Source organism: Scyliorhinus torazame, chromosome 18 (assembly GCF_047496885.1).
Source record: "Scyliorhinus torazame isolate Kashiwa2021f chromosome 18, sScyTor2.1, whole genome shotgun sequence".
NCBI lineage: Eukaryota > Metazoa > Chordata > Chondrichthyes > Carcharhiniformes > Scyliorhinidae > Scyliorhinus > Scyliorhinus torazame.
The window spans coordinates 43,030,458-43,050,044 of record NC_092724.1 but is presented as its reverse complement, the minus strand read 5'-3'; the positions used below and the strand labels follow the sequence as shown (position 1 = coordinate 43,050,044).

Sequence of the window (19,587 nt, the reverse complement as noted above, 5' to 3'; positions counted from 1 at the left end):
CCAAATAGAGCTAACCCCCAGCCTGGTTTGACCCGGGCCTTCACCACCCGCGAAATCACTCCCTTCCAATACCCTTCCAGTGCTGGGCACGCCCAAAACATATGTGCGTGGTTTGCCGGGCTCCCGCCACACCTCCCACATTGGTCCTCCACTCCAAAGAACCTGCTCAATCTTGCTCCCGTTGTGTGTGCTCTATGTAGCACCTTAAATTGAATCAGGCTAAGCCTGGCGCATGAGGAAGAGGAATTTACCCTGCTTAGGGCATCAGCCCACATACCCTCCTCTATCTCCTCCCCTAGTTCTTCTTCCCACTTTCCTTTTAGTTCGCCCACCGACTCCTCCCCCTCTTCCCTCATCACTCGGTAAATCTCTGACACCTTGCCCTCTCCGACCCACACCCCTGAAAGCACCCTGTCCTGTATCCCCTGTGTCGGGAGCAACGGAAATTCCCTCACCTGTTGTCCAGTAAACGCCCTCACCTGCATATATCTCAAGAAATTTCCCCGGGGCAACTTATACTTTTCCTCCAATGCTCCCAAGCTCGCAAAAGTCCCATCTATAAATAAATCTCCCACCCTCCTAATTCCCAACTGGTACCAGTTCTGAAATCCTCCATCCATTCTTCCTGGGGCAAACCTATGGTTGTTCCTGATTGGGGACCCCACCAGGGCTCCCCGCACCCCTCTCTGTCACCTCCACTGTCCCCAGATATTCAATGTTGCCGCCACCACCGGGTTCGTGGTAAACATTTTAGGTGAGATCGGTAACGGCGCCGTCACCAGCGCCTCTAAACTCGTCCCTTTACAGGACTTTCTCTCCAGTCTTTTCCACGCCGCTCCCTCACCCTCCATCATCCATTTACGTATCATTGCCACATTGGCGGCCCAATAGTAATCGCCCAAGTTCGGTAGTGCCAATCCTCCTCTGTCCCTACTACGCTGAAGGAACCCCCTCCTTACTCTCGGAACTTTCCCTGCCCACACGAAGCTCGTGATGCTCCTGTCTATTTTATTAGAAAAGGTCTTGGTGATTAGTATAGGGAGACATTGAAATACAAATAAGAACCTCGGGAGGACCATCATCTTAATTGCTTGCACCCTGCCCGCCAGCGATAGAGGCTGCATGTCCCACCTCTTGAAGTCCTCCTCCAGGGCAGCACGGTAGCCTTGTGGATAGCACAATTGCTTCACAGCTCCAGGGTCCCAGGTTCGATTCCGGCTTGGGTCACTGTCTGTGCGGAGTCTGCACATCCTCCCCGTGTGTGCGTGGGTTTCCTCCGGGTGCTCCGGTTTCCTCCCACAGTCCAAAGATGTGCAGGTTAGGTGGATTGGCCATGATAAATTGCCCTTAGTCTCCAAAATTGCCCTTAGTGTTGAGTGGGGTTACTGGGTTATGGGGATAGGGTGGCGGTGTTGACCTTGGGTAGGGTGCTCTTTCCAAGAGCCGGTGCAGACTCGATGGGCCGAATGGCCTCCTTCTGCACTGTAATTTCTATGTAAAATCTATGTAAAATTTGTTCTACCAACCGTGTCAGATTAAGTCTGTGCAAGGTTCCCCAGCTCCTAGCGATCTGAATCCCCAGGTATCGGAAGTTTCTTTCCACTTTCCTTAGAGGCAAGCCTTCTATCTCTCTCTTTTGTCCATGTTGAGGCCACTGCTGTAATGAGACCAAAAGCTGAGCGACCCTGGTAAAACTCAAACTGAACTTCAGTGAGCAGGTTATTAAGTGCCGGTTGATAGCACTGTCCATGACATTTTCCATCACTTTGCTTATGATCGAGTAGACTGATGGGGTGGTAAATGGCTGGGTTGAATTTGTTCTGCCTTCTGTGGACAGGTCATACCCGGGCAATTTTCTCATTGCCACGGAGATACCAGTGTTGAAGCTGTATTGGAACAAGTTGACGAGGGCCGTGGTTAGTTCTGCAGCACACATCTTCAGAAATTCTACCAGAATGCTGTCAAAGCCCATAGCCTTTGTAGTAGCCAGCACCTTCAACTGTTTCTTGATATCATGTGGAGTGAATCAAATTGTTTAAAGACTAGCATCTCTGATGCTGGGACCACCAGGAGGAGGCAGAGGTGAACCATCCACTTGGCACCTCTCACTGAAGATGGTTGCACATGTCTTTTGCACTAATATGCTGGACCCCTATCAAGGAGGATGGGGAGTTGTAAAGCATTCTCTTCAGATTAGTTGTTTATTTGTTCACCACCAATCATGACTATGTATGGCAGGACTGCAAAGCTTAGATTTGATTCTTTGGTTGTTAGAACATAGAACATTACAGCACAGAAGAGGCCCTTCGGCCCTCGATGTTGTGCCGAGCATTGTCCGAAACCAAGATCAAGCTATCCCACTCCCTGTCATTCTGGTGTGCTCCAATAACCAACTATCCAATAACCGCTTGAAAGTTCCGAAAGTGTCCGACTCCACTATCACAGCAGGCAGTCCATTCCACACCCTAACCACTCTCTGAGTAAAGAACCTACCTCGGACATCCCTCCTAGATCTCCCACCCTGAATCTTATAGTTATGCCCCCTTGTAACAGCTACATCCACCCGAGGAAATAGTCTCTGAACATCCACTCTATCCCCCTCATTATCTTATAGACCTCTATCAAGTCGCCTCTCATCCTCCTCCGCTCCAAAGAGAAAAGCCCTAGCTCCCTCAACCTTTCTTCTTAAGACCTATCCTGCAAACCAGGCAGCATCCTGGTAAATCTCCTTTGCACCCTTTCCAATGCTTCCACATCCTTCCTATAATGAGGTGACCAGAACTGCACACAATACTCCAAATGTGGTCTCACCAGGGTCATGTATAGTTGCAGCATAGCCCCGCGGCTCTTAAACCCAAGCCCCCTGTTAATAAATGCTAACACACTATAAGCCTTCTTCACGGCTCTATCCACTTGAGTGGCAACCTTCAGAGATCTGTGGACATGAACCCCAAGATCTCTCTTTTCCTCCACATTCCGCTGAACCCTGCCGTTGACCCTGTAATCCGCATTCAAATATTTTCAACCAAAATGAATCATCTCGCACTTATCAGGGTTAAACTCCATCTGCCATTTTTCGGCCCAGCTCTGCATCCTTTCAATGTCTCTTTGCAGCCGACAACAGCTCTCCACCTCATCCACTAATCCACCAAACTTGGTGGCATCAGCAAATTTACAGACCCACCCTTCAGCCCCCTCCTCCAAGTCATTGATAAAAATCTCAAATAGCAGAGGACCCAGCACTGATCCCTGTGGTACACCGCTGGTAACTGGTCTCTAGTCTGAAAATTTTCCATCCACCACCACCTTCTATGTGATAGCCAGTTACTTATCCAACTGGCCAAATATCCTTCTATCCCACACCTCCTTACTTTCTTCATGAGCCAACCATGGGGAACCTTATACATAGATTTTAGGAAGGCGTTTGATATGACATCAACTGCTCTACCTTCATCTACACACTTAGTTACCTCCTCAAAGAATTCAATCAAATTTGTGAGGCAAGACCTACCCTTCACGAATCCGTGTTGACTATCCCGGATTAAGCTGCATCTTTCCAAATGGTCATAAATCCTATCCTTCAGGAACTTTTCCATTATCTTCCCGACCACCGAAGTAAGACTAACTGGCCTATAATTACCAGGGTCATTCCTATTCCCTTTCTTGAACAGAGGAACAACATTTGCCACTCTCCAGTCCTCTGGCACTATCCCCGTGGACAGCGAAGACCCAAAGATCAAAGCCAAAGGCTCTGCAATCTCATCCCTTGCCTCCCAAAGAATCCTTGGGTATATCCCATCTGGCCCAGGGAACTTGTCGACCCTCAGGTTTTTCAAAATTGCTAATACATCCTTCCTCAGAACATCTACTTCCTCCAGCCTAACCGCCTGAATCACACTCTTATCCTCAAAAACATGGCCCCTCTCCTTTGTGAACACTGAAGAAAAGTATTCATTCAACTCCTCTCCTATTTCTTCTGACTCCATGCACAAGTTCCCACTACTGTCCTTCACTGTGCCCTACCCTCACCCTGGTCATTCTTTTATTTCTCACATAAGAGTAAAAAGCCTTGGGGTTTTCCTTGATCTGACCCGCCAAGGACTTCTCATGCCCCCTCATAGCTCTCCTAAGCCCTTTTTTCAGCTCATTCCTTGCTACCTTGTAACCCTCAAGCGACCCTACTGAATCTTGTTTTCTCATCCTTACATACTCTTCCTTTTTCCTCTTGACAAGACATTCAACTCTTTTGCGAACCATGGTTCCCTCACACGGCATTTCCTCCCTGCCTGACAGGGACATGCCTATCAAGGACACACAGTATTTGTTCCTTGAACAAGTTCTACTTTTCATTTGTGCCTTTCCCTGACAGTTTCTGTTCCCATCTTATGCTCCCTAATTCTTGCCTAATCGCATCATAATTACCCCTCCCCAATTATAAACCTTGCCCTGCCGTATGGCCCTATCCCTCTCCATTGCAATAGTGAAAGGCACTGAATTGTGGTCACTATCTCCAAAGTGCTCTCCCACAAACAAATCTAACAAATTCATTACCCAGTACCAAATCCAATGTGGCCCCCCCCTCTTGTCGGCCTATCCACATATTGTGTCAGGAAACCCTCCTGCACACACTGTACAAAAACTGCCCCATCCGAACTGTTCGACCTATAGAGGTTCCAATCAATATTTGGAAAGTTAAAGTCACCCATGACAACTACCCTGGGACCTCTACACCTATCCATAATCTGTTGTGCAATTTCTTCCTCCACATCTCTATTACTATTTGGGGGCCGATAGAAAACTCCTAACAATGTGACCGCTCCTTTCCGATTTCTAACTTCGGCCCATATTACCTCAGTAGGCAGATCCCCTTCAAACTGCCTTTCTACAGCCGTTAAACTATCCTTGATTAACAATGTTACTCCTCCACCTCGTTTACCACCTTCCCTCCTCTTACTGAAACATCTATACCCCAGTTCTTCCAACAACCATTCCTGGCCCTGCTCTAACCATGTCTCCGTAATAGCCACAACATCGTAGTCCCAGGTACCAATCCACGCTCCAAGTTCACCTACCTTATTCCGGATGCTCCATGCATTGAAGTAGACACACTTCAACCCACCTTTCTGTCTGCCGGTACACTCCTGCGACCTTGATACCCTCCTCAGTACCTCACTACTCTCGACACTGGCTTGAGGACTACAGCTCGTTTTCCTAGCTCCCTGACAAATTAGTTTAAACCCCCGCCCCCCCCGACGAAGAGCCGTAGCAAATTTCCCTCCCAGGATATTGGTGCCCCTCTGATTCAGGTGCAAACCGTCCTGTCTGAACAGGTCCCACCTTCCCCAGAATGTGCTCCAATTATCCACGTACCTGAAACCCTCCCTCCTACACCATCCCTGCAGCCTCGTGTTTCTCTGCACCCTCTCCCTGTTCCTCACCTCACTAGCACGTGGCACCGGCAACAATCCAGAGATGACAACATGGTTTGTCCTGGCTCTCAGCTTCCACCCTAGCTCCCTAAATTCCTGTTGTAAATCCCAGTCCCTTCTCTTACCTATGTCGTTGGTACCGATGTGTACCACGACTTGTGACTGCTCTTCCTCCCCTTTAAGGATTCTGAAAACACGGTCCGAGACATCACGGACCCTGGCATCCGGAAGGCAACATACCATCCGTGAGTCTCTTTCGCTGCCACAGAACCGTCCATCTGTCCCTCTATCGAGTCCCCAATGACTATTGCCTCTCCTGCTCTCCCTCCTTCCCTTCTGAGCCACAGGGACGGACTCAGTGCTGGAGACCCGTTCACCGTGGCTTACCCCTGGTAGGTCATCCCCCTCAACAGTATCCAAAATGGTATATTTGTTACTGAGGGGAACGACCACAGAGGATCCATGCACTGACTGCTTCCTCCCAGCCCCTCTCACCGTCACCCATCTATCTTGATTCTTCGGAGTAACTACATCCCTGAAGCTACTATCTATGACCACCTCTGCCTCCCGAATGATCCGAAGTTCATCCAACTCCAGTTCCCTAACGCGGTTTCTGAGGAGCTGGAGATGGGTGCACTTCCCACAGGTGAAATCAGCAGGGACATGACGGCGTCACTCACCCCAAACATTCTGCAGCAGGAACACTGCACTGCCTTCCCCTCTAGATTAAAAAAGAAAAAGAAAGAAAGAGTTTACCTGTTATTCACTCTACCCCTTAGGTTAAAGGAGGTGGAAGGGTGGGGGACACTACAAGTGTAGTGTCTAGGGTTAGAAACTGCCCAACTTAAATACAGGTAAAAATAAAACACTTAACCAGCAACCACTGCGCCCCACACAAGAACAGCAATCCGCTACTATGGGCCTGCGCAAACAATTTAAATCTACTACTTACCCAGCAGTCACTCTGTCCTCACTCCGACCGGATTCAGCTGGAAACTCCCAACAGTAAGTTTAAAAAAAATTTACTCCCCTTCTCAGCGAGCACTCACTCAGCAACCACTGCGTCCCGCACGAGAACACCTCAGGGAAAATAAAAACTACTTACCAGTCACCAGTCAATCACTTACCTGCAGGCTGTGACGTCACGGTTCAACTTCTTTCTACTTCTACCTGCCCTCGAGTCTCCCTCTTAATCTTTACTTGGCTGGGATCCTTACAGTGATTGTCTTTTTTTTTTGGTTAGAGGAGGAGGTAGGGAGGGAAACACTGAAGAAGTGTTTCGGGTTTAACTGTCACTTGACAACAGCTCCTCCACAAACCACCTTCAAGATATGGTGACCGCAATGCACTGATGCAAATTTTCCCTGCAACAGCCAATCAGCAGCTCAGCTCTACTGCCCTCTGCTGGATGCTTGCCTTCACTTGAACACCTAGGGTGTCTTGCTCAGGTACACTTTCTGGATGCAGTGACCGCAATGCACTGATGCAAATTGGTCCGTCCATTGTTTCCGGATATCAGAAAAGCACTGAAGTTGTCCAAAGAAGTGGTGAGATAGAGCTCGGTTGTTGGCAGCTATAACGATTTCAGCAGATATCACTCCGGGGGTAACATGCAGATGAGAAACAGAAAGTGGCTAAGGTTGATCCTTGGAGTACTCCAGAGGCAACTACAGGAATGGCATTAATGCCATTGCAGATGATTCCCTGCCTACAATGTAACAGTTAAGAATGGAAAACAGCTAGATCAATTCTATGCAGTTGGACGATGGCGAAGAGATATTGGAGGATGGGTGTAGAAAGCCTACAGAACTTGGCACAATGGGCTCACACACAAACAACCTTTCGAGGGAGGTTACAAAATGTTGGCATGCGCCAAAGGGAACACACTCAACTAAAGAGCCCACAGTCACGGAGCAGCTGAAGAATAAGGATTAAAAGTAACAGTAAATGAAAGAAAAATGCAATTAAACTGCATATTTTGAAAGGAAACCATGAATTCAATTTACGACTGAAAGGTGGAACTTTTTCCATTTGTCAAAACTCACGTTTTCTGATCATAAACTTTTTTTAAATTCAAAGTGCCCCAATTCCTTTTTTTTCAATTAAAGGGCAATTTTGCGTAGCCAATCCATCTTATCCTGCACATCTTTGGGTTGTGGGGGGTGAGGCCCACGCACACATGGGAAGTGTGTGCAAACCCCACACGGACAGTGACCCAGGGCTTGAATCGATGCCGGGTCCTCGGAGCCGTGAGGTAACAATGCTAACCACTTCACCCTGCTGCCCATTTGATCATAAACTTAAATGGCAGCACAGACCTGTTGGGAATGAAAGGCTTACACATTCAATATAATTCTGTGTATATAATAATTACGCAGCAGTGCAACAGAATCTTTCAAAAACTAATTTAAAGACTGATTTGCAATAGTTCCACTCTTACAAGTGATAATTCTTGTAAAACGTACATAAAATGTAATCAAGTACCTTTCTTTATTTTTACCAGTTGGCTTATAGGGCTGCCATTAGTTGTTGCTAGACTTAGTGTAGGCACTTGCAATTTGGGAGAAGATAGCACTGAAGACGTTCCACTGGGAGAGTAGCTATAAAGAGTTGATCCGAAGCCATGTCTGCGACCCTCTCGTCGATTGCTATCAATAGCAACCTGCAGTTCATTAGGAGAGCTCAGACCTCTCTTCTCACATTCATATGGGTAGAGGTATTTCATATATCTGCAAAAATATAGGCACAGGTTATGTTGTATCTGAACATTACATTCATAATTCTAGGATAGTTATCAATATGAGTACAGTTGTCAACATCAGATAAATCTTTGGAGTAACAATTATAATCAGCAACAGTTATACCAATTACAAACATATTTAAGCATGGAGCTAGGCCTATTTTCATAAAGTGGCTGACGTTAAAACAATTTACAGTAAATTGCACCAAGATTCTCACATGTGCAACTTAGGGAAAAGTTTTACATATTTTAAAATTTTCATCCATTGTATCGGTGTGCTGGAAAGATATTATTAAACTGATCATTATGAGAATAAAGCCAAGTGAAAGTAACCAGCTTTACAGTTTATTTACATTTTAAAATGTCATGTTACTCCGAATGAGGGATATTTGGCATGCCTGGTTGAGTGAAGGAAAGGGCTCTCAATAAATGACTTAATATTGTAGTGAGGGTGGCACATAAGAAAGCACAAAATGCCAATATCCCAATTATACTGGATTATAAAGTTCATTTTTATCAATGCAAACAGGCAACGATAATTACATCACGTGTGCATGTCATTTTGACTGAGGAAATCCACAGAGATGTCCTCAAATGCAGTAGAAATGTGATCTCTGGGGTCATGGAAAAACAACCAAGTAAGTGTGGTATCCCAGAGTCCAACAGTTCCATATCAGCTCTTGTACCTGTGTATTCAAGATGAATTGTCTTTCGACTGTATGAAATTTAGTTACAAACAGCACCTATTTGGGAATCATAAACATAACTAGGAGGAACAAAAATATTTCTTCCATTCTAGTTCATCATAATAGTATTCTTCAAGAAGAATGTGAAACAGAGCATCAAATGAGTAGAACAATATTAATACTATTAACCCAATATTTTGTTGTTTCATTATTTTAAAAATACTAATTTATAACAAAATGGATAAAGTTGCATTTATATAATGCCTTTAACAATGCAAGAACAATCCCAAGTAATTCACAGCAAATTAAGTTGCTTTTTTAAAATGTATAGTCACTTTTCTAATACAGAGAAATGCTGTAGTCAATCGGTGCACAGAAAGGTCCCACAAACGGCAATGAGATTAATACCCAGGGTAATCTGTGTTAACAATAATTGCTGAGAGATATTGGCCAGCACACAAGAAGAACTCCCTGCTCTTCTTCAAATAATGTAATGGAACTTTTATATCCACCCAAGGGGTAAAACATCCTATCCAGAAAGGGGTGGAAGACGGTCATTGCCACTGAAGAGCTGGCTATGTCAGCAAAGGTTATTGATTATTTGAGAACCATGATGAAACAATAACAACATTTCTATTTATAATCCAATTATTTACCAAGTTTTAAAACTGCACTAAGTTGCCCCAGCAAATATCACTATTTAAACCTCCATTTTTAACTCACTGAGTTCTGAGTGTAAAGGCGGCACTTGTGATAGAGGTGGGTAGGTTCAGTCCTTTGGTAATTTCCCTCCAAAGCTTCTTATTAATGACCTCCACAAGGCCCCCTTTCTCAGTGACCAACGCATACAGCATATAGAGGTCCAGAACCTGCTTAGCCATTATGGGAATCCGATTGACTGGAGTACCTAAAAACAAGAGGCAAATCAAATAAAAGTTCAATGCAATAAAAATTATATGATCCACAATGTTATCTTCCTAATTTATCAAGTGTATTTATTTTAAATTATTAAACTGTGCCATCCTAAATCATATACATCAGGTATTCAAATCTGAATGTGTATTACCAATTCACGACAGATTGGATTACTATAATACGCATTTTGCCCTATTATCTCGAATGTTAATAATAAAGTGAATTACATTTTCAATTTATTTTTCACTCCCATTAAAACTAATTTGCTGGACGGCACAGTGGTTAGCACTGCTGCCTCACAGCATTGAGGATCCGGGTTAGATCCCAGCCCTGGGTCAATGTCCGTGTGGAGTTTGCACATTCTCCCAGTGTTTGGGTAGGTCTCATCCTCACAACCCAAAGATGTGCAGGGTAGGTGAATTTGCCATGCTAAATTCCCCCATATTTGGAGGGGAAAAAATTTGGTACTCTAAATTTAAAATAAAAATGAATTTGCTGCCCAACTTTCAATGGCTTTTTAAAAAACTGTGTCGCTGGCAAGGCAAGCATGTTTCCAATTTCTAATTGCCCTTTCTTGAACCATAGCACCTCATTTGGCGTAGGTCTACCCACAGTGTTGTTAATGATATGAGGTCCAGGGTTTTAACCCAATAACATTGAAGGAATGGAAAATTAATTCCAAGTCAACATATTATGCGACTTAGGAGCAGCATGATGGCATATTGGTTAACATCGATGCCTCATGGCACCGAGGGTCCGGGTCATGTCTGTGTGGAGTTTGCACATTCTGTGTCTGTGTGAGTCTCACCCCAACAACCCAAAGATGTGCAGGGTAGGTCAATTGGCCATGCTAAATTACCCCTTAATTGGAAAAATATAGAATTGGGCACTCCAAAAAGGATATTGTGCGACTTGAAGGGAAACTTCCAGGAGGGACTTCCCCATCAGAAATTATCTTTATTGCTACAAGTTTCCACTGATTTACCTGTAAATTTCAGATCTAAGAAAAAACAATCTCCCCCGCTCTCTCCCCCCCCCCCCCCCCTCCCCCAACCCCGGGGAGGGGGGGGGGGGGGGTCCAGTTTCTAATCAATGCATTAAGAACTAAAAATGTGGGGAACAATAAAACCCAAAAGGTCATTATCATGGACACCAACAATCACTATGGTTTGATTCTATCCACACATCAGGGAAATTCAAATTATATGGCAATGAAGGACCCCTATTGCTAAGAGATTCAATTAATTTGCAGGCCGAATTAAAGGTCTTCAACTTTAGATATGCTAGTTTGATTAATTGAGCAAAGTCCCAATGTTCATTTTGGGATTAACAATTAAAAACTTAATCGGATTTTCTAATTGTTGTAGACTGTACAAATGGCAATTTGAAACGGAGGAGAGATTAAATATTTTACAAAATAAAATCATAAGACGCTAACAAGGAAGTTCTAACAACATTAATTACTGTCAAAACGAATTGCGTCACATATGAAAATGTTATAAAGGCTGCATCAAATACTACGAATTCACGACTGCTACAAAATCTGAATATCAATTAAATTTTGATTGGGAATTTTTCGATTAGACATTTTTGTAACAAAAACAGGAAGGTTTTGTCGCGTTATGCTTCTTCACGTAGCATAAGCTGCTTCCTTGATATACACTCAAGGAAGGTTCAGACTTGGAGATAGCTTTGACACATTTATTGAACCGTTAACAATTCTCCTACTTGAGTTCGACTCTCTTGCTAATCTAACTATAGTAACTATAACTAACTAACCAGTCTGCTCTAATCCACGCGGTTGGAGTGATGCTGTCCTGATCTGCTCCTGTCTCTCCGAGTGTCGCCTATGGAAAGAGGAAGAGCATGTGTGCTGTGTCCTTTTATATGGTTTGGTGTAATGCCCTCCTGTGGTAGTGTCACCTGTGTGTGCCCATTGGTCGTGTCCTATCGTACTGACCTATTGGTTGACTGTCTGTGTGTCATGATGTCTCTGGTACTCTCCCTAGTGTTTATTTAGTCTAAGTGTGTTTACATTAACCCCTTGTGTATTTACAGTGTCCTAGTGTATCTACATTAACCCCTTGTGTATTTACAGTGATGTATATCACCACATCTCCACTTTTTACATGTTACATATTTTCTGTACATGATTAAAGAAAATTGAACAACATAGGTAGATCAATGATGATATGTACAAATCATGATGACAGTGATTATTAAACAATAAGTCCAAATCATATGTACGAGTCCAAAGTTCATTAATTATTATGGTCGAGTGGCTTTCTTGTTTGGTTGGTGAGTTGGTGTTGTTGATGGCGGCATTGCTTTGTTAACGCCGTCAGTATCCCTGTGCTTACAGAAACAAGAAGTGGTCAAATCACTTTGTTGTCTGAGGTGGATGGACTCTTTCTTTTTTTCGATGCTTGTGGTGGTAATTTTTGATGGCATCTGTCCTGAAAGCCAGGTTGCCTGTTGGTAGTGCAGCAAACGTGAATTGGTAAGATGCATCGTCCTGCCATGGTATGTCATTGTACTGTGCTGAGCAGTAACAGTGTCCCGCATTTGCAGAGTTGTACCATGTCATGCCAGTCGTAGTTCCATTGGTGTTGTTTTTGTCGTGCTTGTTGTCGGCGTCGTTGCCTTTGGTACTCTTCTTGGTATTGTCTTTCATGTAGTTTTTGTGTTGGTTGGTTTTGTTTTCGTGTTTGCTGTGCTCAAGGACCACACTCTGTGGCTAATACGAGTCCTTCACACAGTTACTCGTGTCAGCATACTTTGTGGCATCTGCTGTTTCCTTGAGCGTGCCGTCACGGAGTTCGCGGCACTCCCTGTCTGGAGTCATGTCCGGCTTACTTGAATCAGCTTTGGCTTGTCGATTCTCCCCGTCTGGAGTCTGGTCTGTTTCACCTGAGTCAGTTTTGGCTCGTCGATGCTCCCCTTCTGGAGACCTTTCTGGTTCACCTGAATCAGTTTTGGTTTCTTGACGCTCCCCATCCGGAGTCATTTCAGGTTCACTTGAATCTTCTGAGGTTTTGTGATGTTCCCCATCCGGAGTCAAAACGTTCAGGAATTCATTTGTTTGTGGAGAGGCTTGAGCGGATGATGTTTGAATTAACGTGGTGTCACCGGAGTCAACAGTAGTCTTACTGTCATTGTCAAGAGCCTCTGTACACACTAGCTAAGGTCTATCACGTTGCACATCTTGTATGGGAAGTGGGATGCCATTGTCACTTGTCGCACATACAGTGGGTAGAGCCTCAGTGTCTTCTTGTTGTTCACTTGAGCGTGGTAGACTGTCATAGTCTTCTTGCTGTGCACTTGACCTGTGGCAGACCGGCATCGCCTGCTGCTGGTTGCTCAGAGGAGGTTGCTAGACCCTCATGGTCTTGTTCATGCAAGGATTGTGCTCTGGGGTCTTGCGTTCCTTCCATCATGGAGTCTGTCCACGAGCTCGGTGTGGAGGCTTGTGTCACTCGCTCTGTGGAGTCTTGCAGCGTTTTCTGTGTAGAATCGTGCATTGGTCTCGCTGTGGAGACTGTCATCACTTCTTGTTCATGCAAGGACTGCGCTCTGGAATCTTGCATTGCTTCTATCGTGGAGGCTGTCCATGAGCTCGCTGTGGAGATTTGTCACTGGAGTCACTTTGTGTGTGGAGACGTGCAGTTGTCTCGCTGCCACTTGTTCATGCAAGGACTGCGCTCTGGAGTCTTGCGTTTCTTCTATCGTGGAGTCTGTCCACGAGCTCGCTGCGGAGGCTTGTGTCACTGGAGTCACTTTCTGTGTGGAGACATGCAGTTGTCTCGCTGTGGAGTCTTCTCGCTTTGTGTGTGGAGGCTGGGACCCCTTGTGGTGCGTGAACCACTCTCTGTGTGGCAGCAGGCCGCTCTCTGTGGGCTTGTACCGCTCTCTGACTCTTGGCGTCAGGCCGCAGCATAATCCTGCACTCACGAGTCGGGATGTCATATATGCTGGGCTGAAGGTCCTCAAATCCGAAGAACACATCCGCGTCTGTGTTGGATTCTTCACTGTAGAACACATCTCGTTGCGGTTCGGATTTGGTACTGGGGTCGCCATCTCCAATGATGAAATCATTGTCTGAGTCGTAGTCTTCTAGGATCATATCATCACGTTTTGTGTCGGAGCTGGCATTGGGCTTGCGATGTCCAAAGAAGAATTCAAGGTCTGAGTCATAGTCTTCAAGGACTGTATCATCTCTTTGGGCGGTGCTAACTGCTTGTTGCAGAGTTCTGCGGAGGTTACTTTCAGCTACTGGTCGAAGTTCAGGCATTGTGCTGTCGTTCCAGGTGAAAGAATCTTGTTTTGAGGCTGTAAACATTTTTTTTCTTGTTTTGGGACATTTCCCCTTTAAGTGGGTGTAGTCCAGGGTCTCTGACGTCACGAAGCTTGTGACGTAGAGCGTAGGAAGCGATTGCGCAGAGCGCTGTTCCTTTACTTGGGGCCTTTTTCGCAACTGTGCATGCGCGGCTTCTCGCGCATGCGCAAATGGACCTTACCATTCTGTGCGCTCTTTGCGCAACTGCGCATGTGCAGCTCCTTTGCCAAGATGGCTGCAAATCAAAAGTGCCGTTGTCTGCAATGGAAAGCCTACCTTCGCCTCATGGTCAGTACTGGCGCCTCTTTTACTGTTTTTTCTTGTATCTTCCTCGCAGAATTCTTGCAATTTGTCCAGGACTACCTGGAAGTCACTCTTGTTTTGCCCCTTTGAGTATTTGAAGGTCTCGAAGATTTCTGCTGCTTTTTCACCCGCGATGGTAAGTAGAAGCTTTATTTACTCTGCATCCGCCAGGCCATTTAAGTCGGACACTACCAGGTAGATTTTGAATCTCTGCCTGAACGCACGCCAGTTTTCACTCAGATTGCCTTGGCACCTGAGCTGCTGTGGGACCGGAATCTCGAACATCATGCCTGGGCGGTGTTGCTGGTGGTCACGGATTTGTTTAGTTGAGCTATAGGGATTAACAAGCACTCCTGGAACCATGTCGTGTTATGCTTCTTGACGTAGCATAAGCTGCTTCCTTGATGTACACTCTGACAAAGGAAGGTTCAGACTTGGAAATAGCTTTAACACATTTATTGAACGGTTAACAATTCTCCTATTTGAGTTCGACTCTCTTGCCAATCTAACTATAGTAACTATAACTAACTAACCAGTCTGCTCTAATCTATGCGGTGGGAGTGATGCTTTCCTGATCTGCTCCTGTCTCTCTGAGTGTCGCCTATGGAAAGATAAGAGCATGCATGCTGTGTCCTTTTATATGGGTTGGTGTAATGCCCTCCTGTGTTGTGTCACCTCTGTGTATGTCTTGAATGCCCATTGGTCATGTCCTATCTTACTGACCTATTGGTTGACTGTGTGTCATGATGTCTCTGGTGCTCTCTCTAGTGTACCATGATGTCTCTGGTACTCTCCCTAGTGTTTATTTAGTCTAAGTGTGTTTACATTAACCCCTTGTGTATTTACAGTGTCCTAGTGTATCTACATTAACCCCTTGTGTATTTACAGTGATGTATATCACCACAGGTTTCTCATCTCAAAAGTGTACAGGGCGGTAAATGTGCTAGGTCAAGTCTGAAATTGGAAGCATGGTGCATTGGGTAACATTAAAACAGTAGAAAGATTTAATTTGCTAGGCGGTTACACCAGAAATTTGCAATTGTGGTGTTTTATCTTTTTAATATTTTGCCAGGCTTAGTATGACCTTTTTCTTTAAATACAACAGATTCTAATAACTTCTATGTTATTCTTTTAATTTGAATTCCAAGATTTTCATGTCTGGGAATTTTGTTGGTGTTCAGGCTTTGTACATGTATACATATAGACACCCAAGTAAAACGGAGTATAATGAATCTATTACCAGGCTACGAAAACAGATTTAATAGCATGACTGCCAGGAATTGGCAACAGATGCTGGGGCTCTCTAAATCCAAATTAACACATGAAAAGCTCTTCCCAAGTTGCTGAGTCTTGAAAGGAACAAACTGTCAGAACAAGATTACTTTATAAAGGGATGACTTTTGACATTTTTATAACCAACCTGATGAAAATAAAGTATGGGCTTGTTTTTAAAACAAATGTTCTAATGCAATCATATTGCATAATGTAAATTATCAACATTAAAGACAGATATTCTAACCACCAGGATTACCTCAAATACCTTGTTTTCAAAGAAAAAAGTTGACAAAAAAAATTACAATTTGGATTTATCATTCAAGCGTATGCAATGAAGCATTTTATGCAGTATACAAGGTAGGTTTTAAGTTGAATATTTCAGATTTCAATAGCTTTCAAGATGTCAGCTAACTATGATCAGAAAACTGCTCAAAACTGACACCTTGGTTCAATCAATTTGGGTGTGATACTACAATTGGCCAGAGCTTCGATAAGGATACCAAAGACAACGAGAATTAACCATTTGTCCTGGATGCAGAGTTTCATGTTGAAATTCCACCCGTGTACACAATCTGTGTAACTACCCACGCCCAGCTTGGGGGGAGGTGGTGGCATAGTGGCGTCATCACTGGACACGTAATCCAGAGACCCAGGGTAATGCTCTGGGGACCCGGATTCAAATGCCACCATGGCAGATGCCGAAATTTGAATTCAGTAAAATCCTGGAATTAAGGGAAGTCTAATGATGACTATACAACCGTTGTAGATTGTCATAAAAACCCACCTGGTTCACTAATGTCCTTCAAGGAAGGGAATCTGCCATCCTTACCTGGCCTGGCCTCCATGTGACTCCAGATCCACAGCAATGTGGCTGACACTTAAATGCCCTCCGAAATGGCCTAGCAAGGGCTATTAGGGGTGAGCAATAAATACTGGTTCAACCAGCAACGCCCACATGAATTAATAAACAAAACTATAGTTCAATAACCTGCCAGCCAGTACTTAACTGGGTGGGCCATCACATGAAGATATAAGACATGTCATTAGCAGGTTTTCAATCAGTAAGAGCCAGAGGAAAAGAGAAAACAGGGGGAAATTAATACTTTTACCTCTCTTCTGCATGAAGCTGAAAAGGTCATCCAAAAATTCTTTCCTTCTTGGATCATTGTCTAGCTCATAGAGCTGAAAAAGAACACAACATTGTTCTTCAAAATGGCAAAACAGACAAGTTACTCATGTCAAAGTCCTAGTGGGTTGAGTAAAGATCGCCTCTAGCAAGTATTTGGATATTTAACACAAATATACTTGTTGTTCTCTAGCCATCTCTTAAAAGAACATGTCATTAAACAAATAGAAAGTACCATGCACATACATTGAATAAACAATTCTTCCACATATACTATGGAAACTAATCTTTAAAAGCAAAAATATCCATCAGTAAATTTGAATCATAAAATTTACAAGTCAGGGGGGGCTGTTTCATCACGCAACTACAATTATTTAATCTAATCCTTTTCTCACGTTTTATATTCTTACTTTTGAAATGCTTATCCAGTTCTATTTTAAATAATGTTATATTGCCTTTACCCGTAGCCACAGGGTAAAGCATCGAGTACTCATGTAACTCTCCGAAAACAATTTCTTCTAACCCATTTCTTCTAGTGATAATCCTGAATCGATGGCCCACCACACTACCCTCCCCCATCCCACACCACCTGGACCGGCAATGGTTTGGTTAGGGGCTAAAGTAAATTAAAAAGTAAGATCATCACCAACACTTCAGTTTTCAATTGCCACATTATTAAGTGGAGTGAATCAAGCCAACAGGAAGTCTCCTGTAGAGATGGGAACCTACAAAAATTATTGGATTGGATTTGGATTTTGTTTGTTACGTATACCGATGTACAGTGAAAAGTATTTTTCTGCGAGCAGCTCAACAGATCATCACGTACATGAAAAGAAAATAAGATAAAAGAAAATACATAATAGGGCAACACAGGTACACAATGTAACTACATAACACCGGCATCGGGTGAAACATACCGATATAAGGGCTGGTTTAGCTCAGTGGACTAGACAGCTGGTTTGTAATGCAGAACAAGGCCAGCAGCGCGGGTTCAATTCCCGTACCAGCTTACCCGAACAGGCACCAGAATATGGCAACTAGGGGCGTTTCACAGTAACTTCATACTTGTGACAATAAAAGATTATTATTATTATTACAGGGGTGTAGTGTTAATGAGGTCAGTCCATAAGAGGGTTGTTTAAGAGCCTGGTAACAGCGGGGAAGAAGCTGTTTGAGTCTGTTCGTGCGTGTTCTCAGACTTTTGTATCTCCTGCCCGATGGACAAGGGGAGAATGTGCAAACTCCACACAGACAATGACAAGGGCCCGGGATCGAATCCGGGTCCTCAGCACCGCAAGGCAGCAGTGCTAACCACTGCATCACCGTGTCGCCTGCCAGTCTAGAATAATTGAAGGAAAAGTTTGATCGCTTGGCTTTAAGACTTGTTCACATAGCTTTAAGTTAGCAACTTTACGAAACGGATTTTCCCCAACATTCCCCCTGAAGCTGCCAACATTTCTAATGTAGTGGGTTCTTTCACTTGCAGGGTCGGAGGGGAGCACTTCCGGTATTTATGGATGGATTTTGTCAGAAGATTTGATGTCAGTGGAGGGGGTTAAGGCTAGGTGGGAGGAGGAGTTGGGGCCTATATTAGATGACGAAGTGTGGAGTGAGGCCCTGGCGGGGTGAACTCCACATCCTCGTGCGCGAGGCTTGGTTGGATCTAACTTAAGGTAGTTTTTAGGGCAAATTTGACCAAGTCCAAAACAAATTGTTTCTTTGCGGGGGGTGGAGGACAGTGAGCACTGTTCAAGAGGTCCGGTTACCCATGCGCACATGTTCTGGTCTTGTCCCAAGCTCAATGGCTTTTGGTTCTCCTTTTTTGGCACCATGTCCTGTGATTCTGAAGATTGAGCTGGAGCCCAGTCCTTTAGTGGCCAATATTTAGGGTGTCAGACTCACCGGAGATGCAGACGGGGGCAGGGGCCAATGTCCTGGCCTTCGCCTCGCTGATTGCCGGAGGCAAGTACTGCTGGGAGGTCTCCATCTCCACCTAATGCCTCGGTATGGCTAGTGGAGCTGATGGAGTTCCTATACCTTGAGAAAGTCAGGTACACAGTGAGGGGAACAATCAAGAGGTTCTATCGGAGATGACACCCTTTAATTGTTTATTTCAAGGAATTGGTCATTGTTAGTTGCTAAGGGCTATGGGGTTATTTTATGTTTTTGGTTTTTACGTATGTAACTGTATCTACTCTTTTTTTGTAATTTTGTATTGTATATAACATGAAAAATGTGAATAAAAAAATATATTTTACAAAAATTCTTAGACTGCCATTAAAAACCCATTTTACAACTCACTGAGCAAGGCGTAACTTTTTAAAATGGGGTTTCTACAAGTACAAAAAAGGACAAGTTCTTGCCAGACCAATTAATTTCTCTTATTTCGGACAGTCCATAGCTCAGCAGTGAATGACAGCAGTAGTAAAGCTTATTGGGTGTAATAGGTCCTGGGCGCTTTAATGAGCATGAGGGGCGAGACAGAGAGCGACCCGGTGCTGATTATGGTGGGGCCTCAGTCGGTGGATTGTCTGCATTCGGAAAAAATAAACTGTGACATCACAGGGAACCAGGTAAATGACTGGTTTGTGGGTACTTTGCTTGTTTCTTTTAAGAACTCGCACAAATTATTGATAATTGCAAGGTGTTATTAGTCGAAAGCTTAACAAAAATGGTACATCAAAGAATAAGGTCATTGGCAACAGAATGGTGCGGAGGCAACAGAAGAGTTCTTACACGTCTGCTTGGAGTCAGTGGACTGGTCCATATTCAAAAAC

The 19,587-nt window shown here is 44.2% G+C and overlaps 1 protein-coding gene across 1 annotated transcript in view; it reads right to left on the bottom strand.

Annotated features, from left to right (window-relative positions):
* arid3a (AT-rich interactive domain 3A) overlaps positions 1 to 19,587 on the bottom strand; it is a 158,558-nt gene that overhangs the window by 84,151 nt on the left and 54,820 nt on the right. The window contains exons 2-4 of the mRNA XM_072482675.1: positions 16,794 to 16,866; positions 9,579 to 9,762; positions 7,914 to 8,158 (exon numbers count right to left, since the gene is read on the bottom strand). Coding sequence (XP_072338776.1) covers positions 7,914 to 8,158; positions 9,579 to 9,762; positions 16,794 to 16,866 — 502 coding nt within the window. The remainder of the gene's footprint in view (positions 1 to 7,913; positions 8,159 to 9,578; positions 9,763 to 16,793; positions 16,867 to 19,587) is intronic.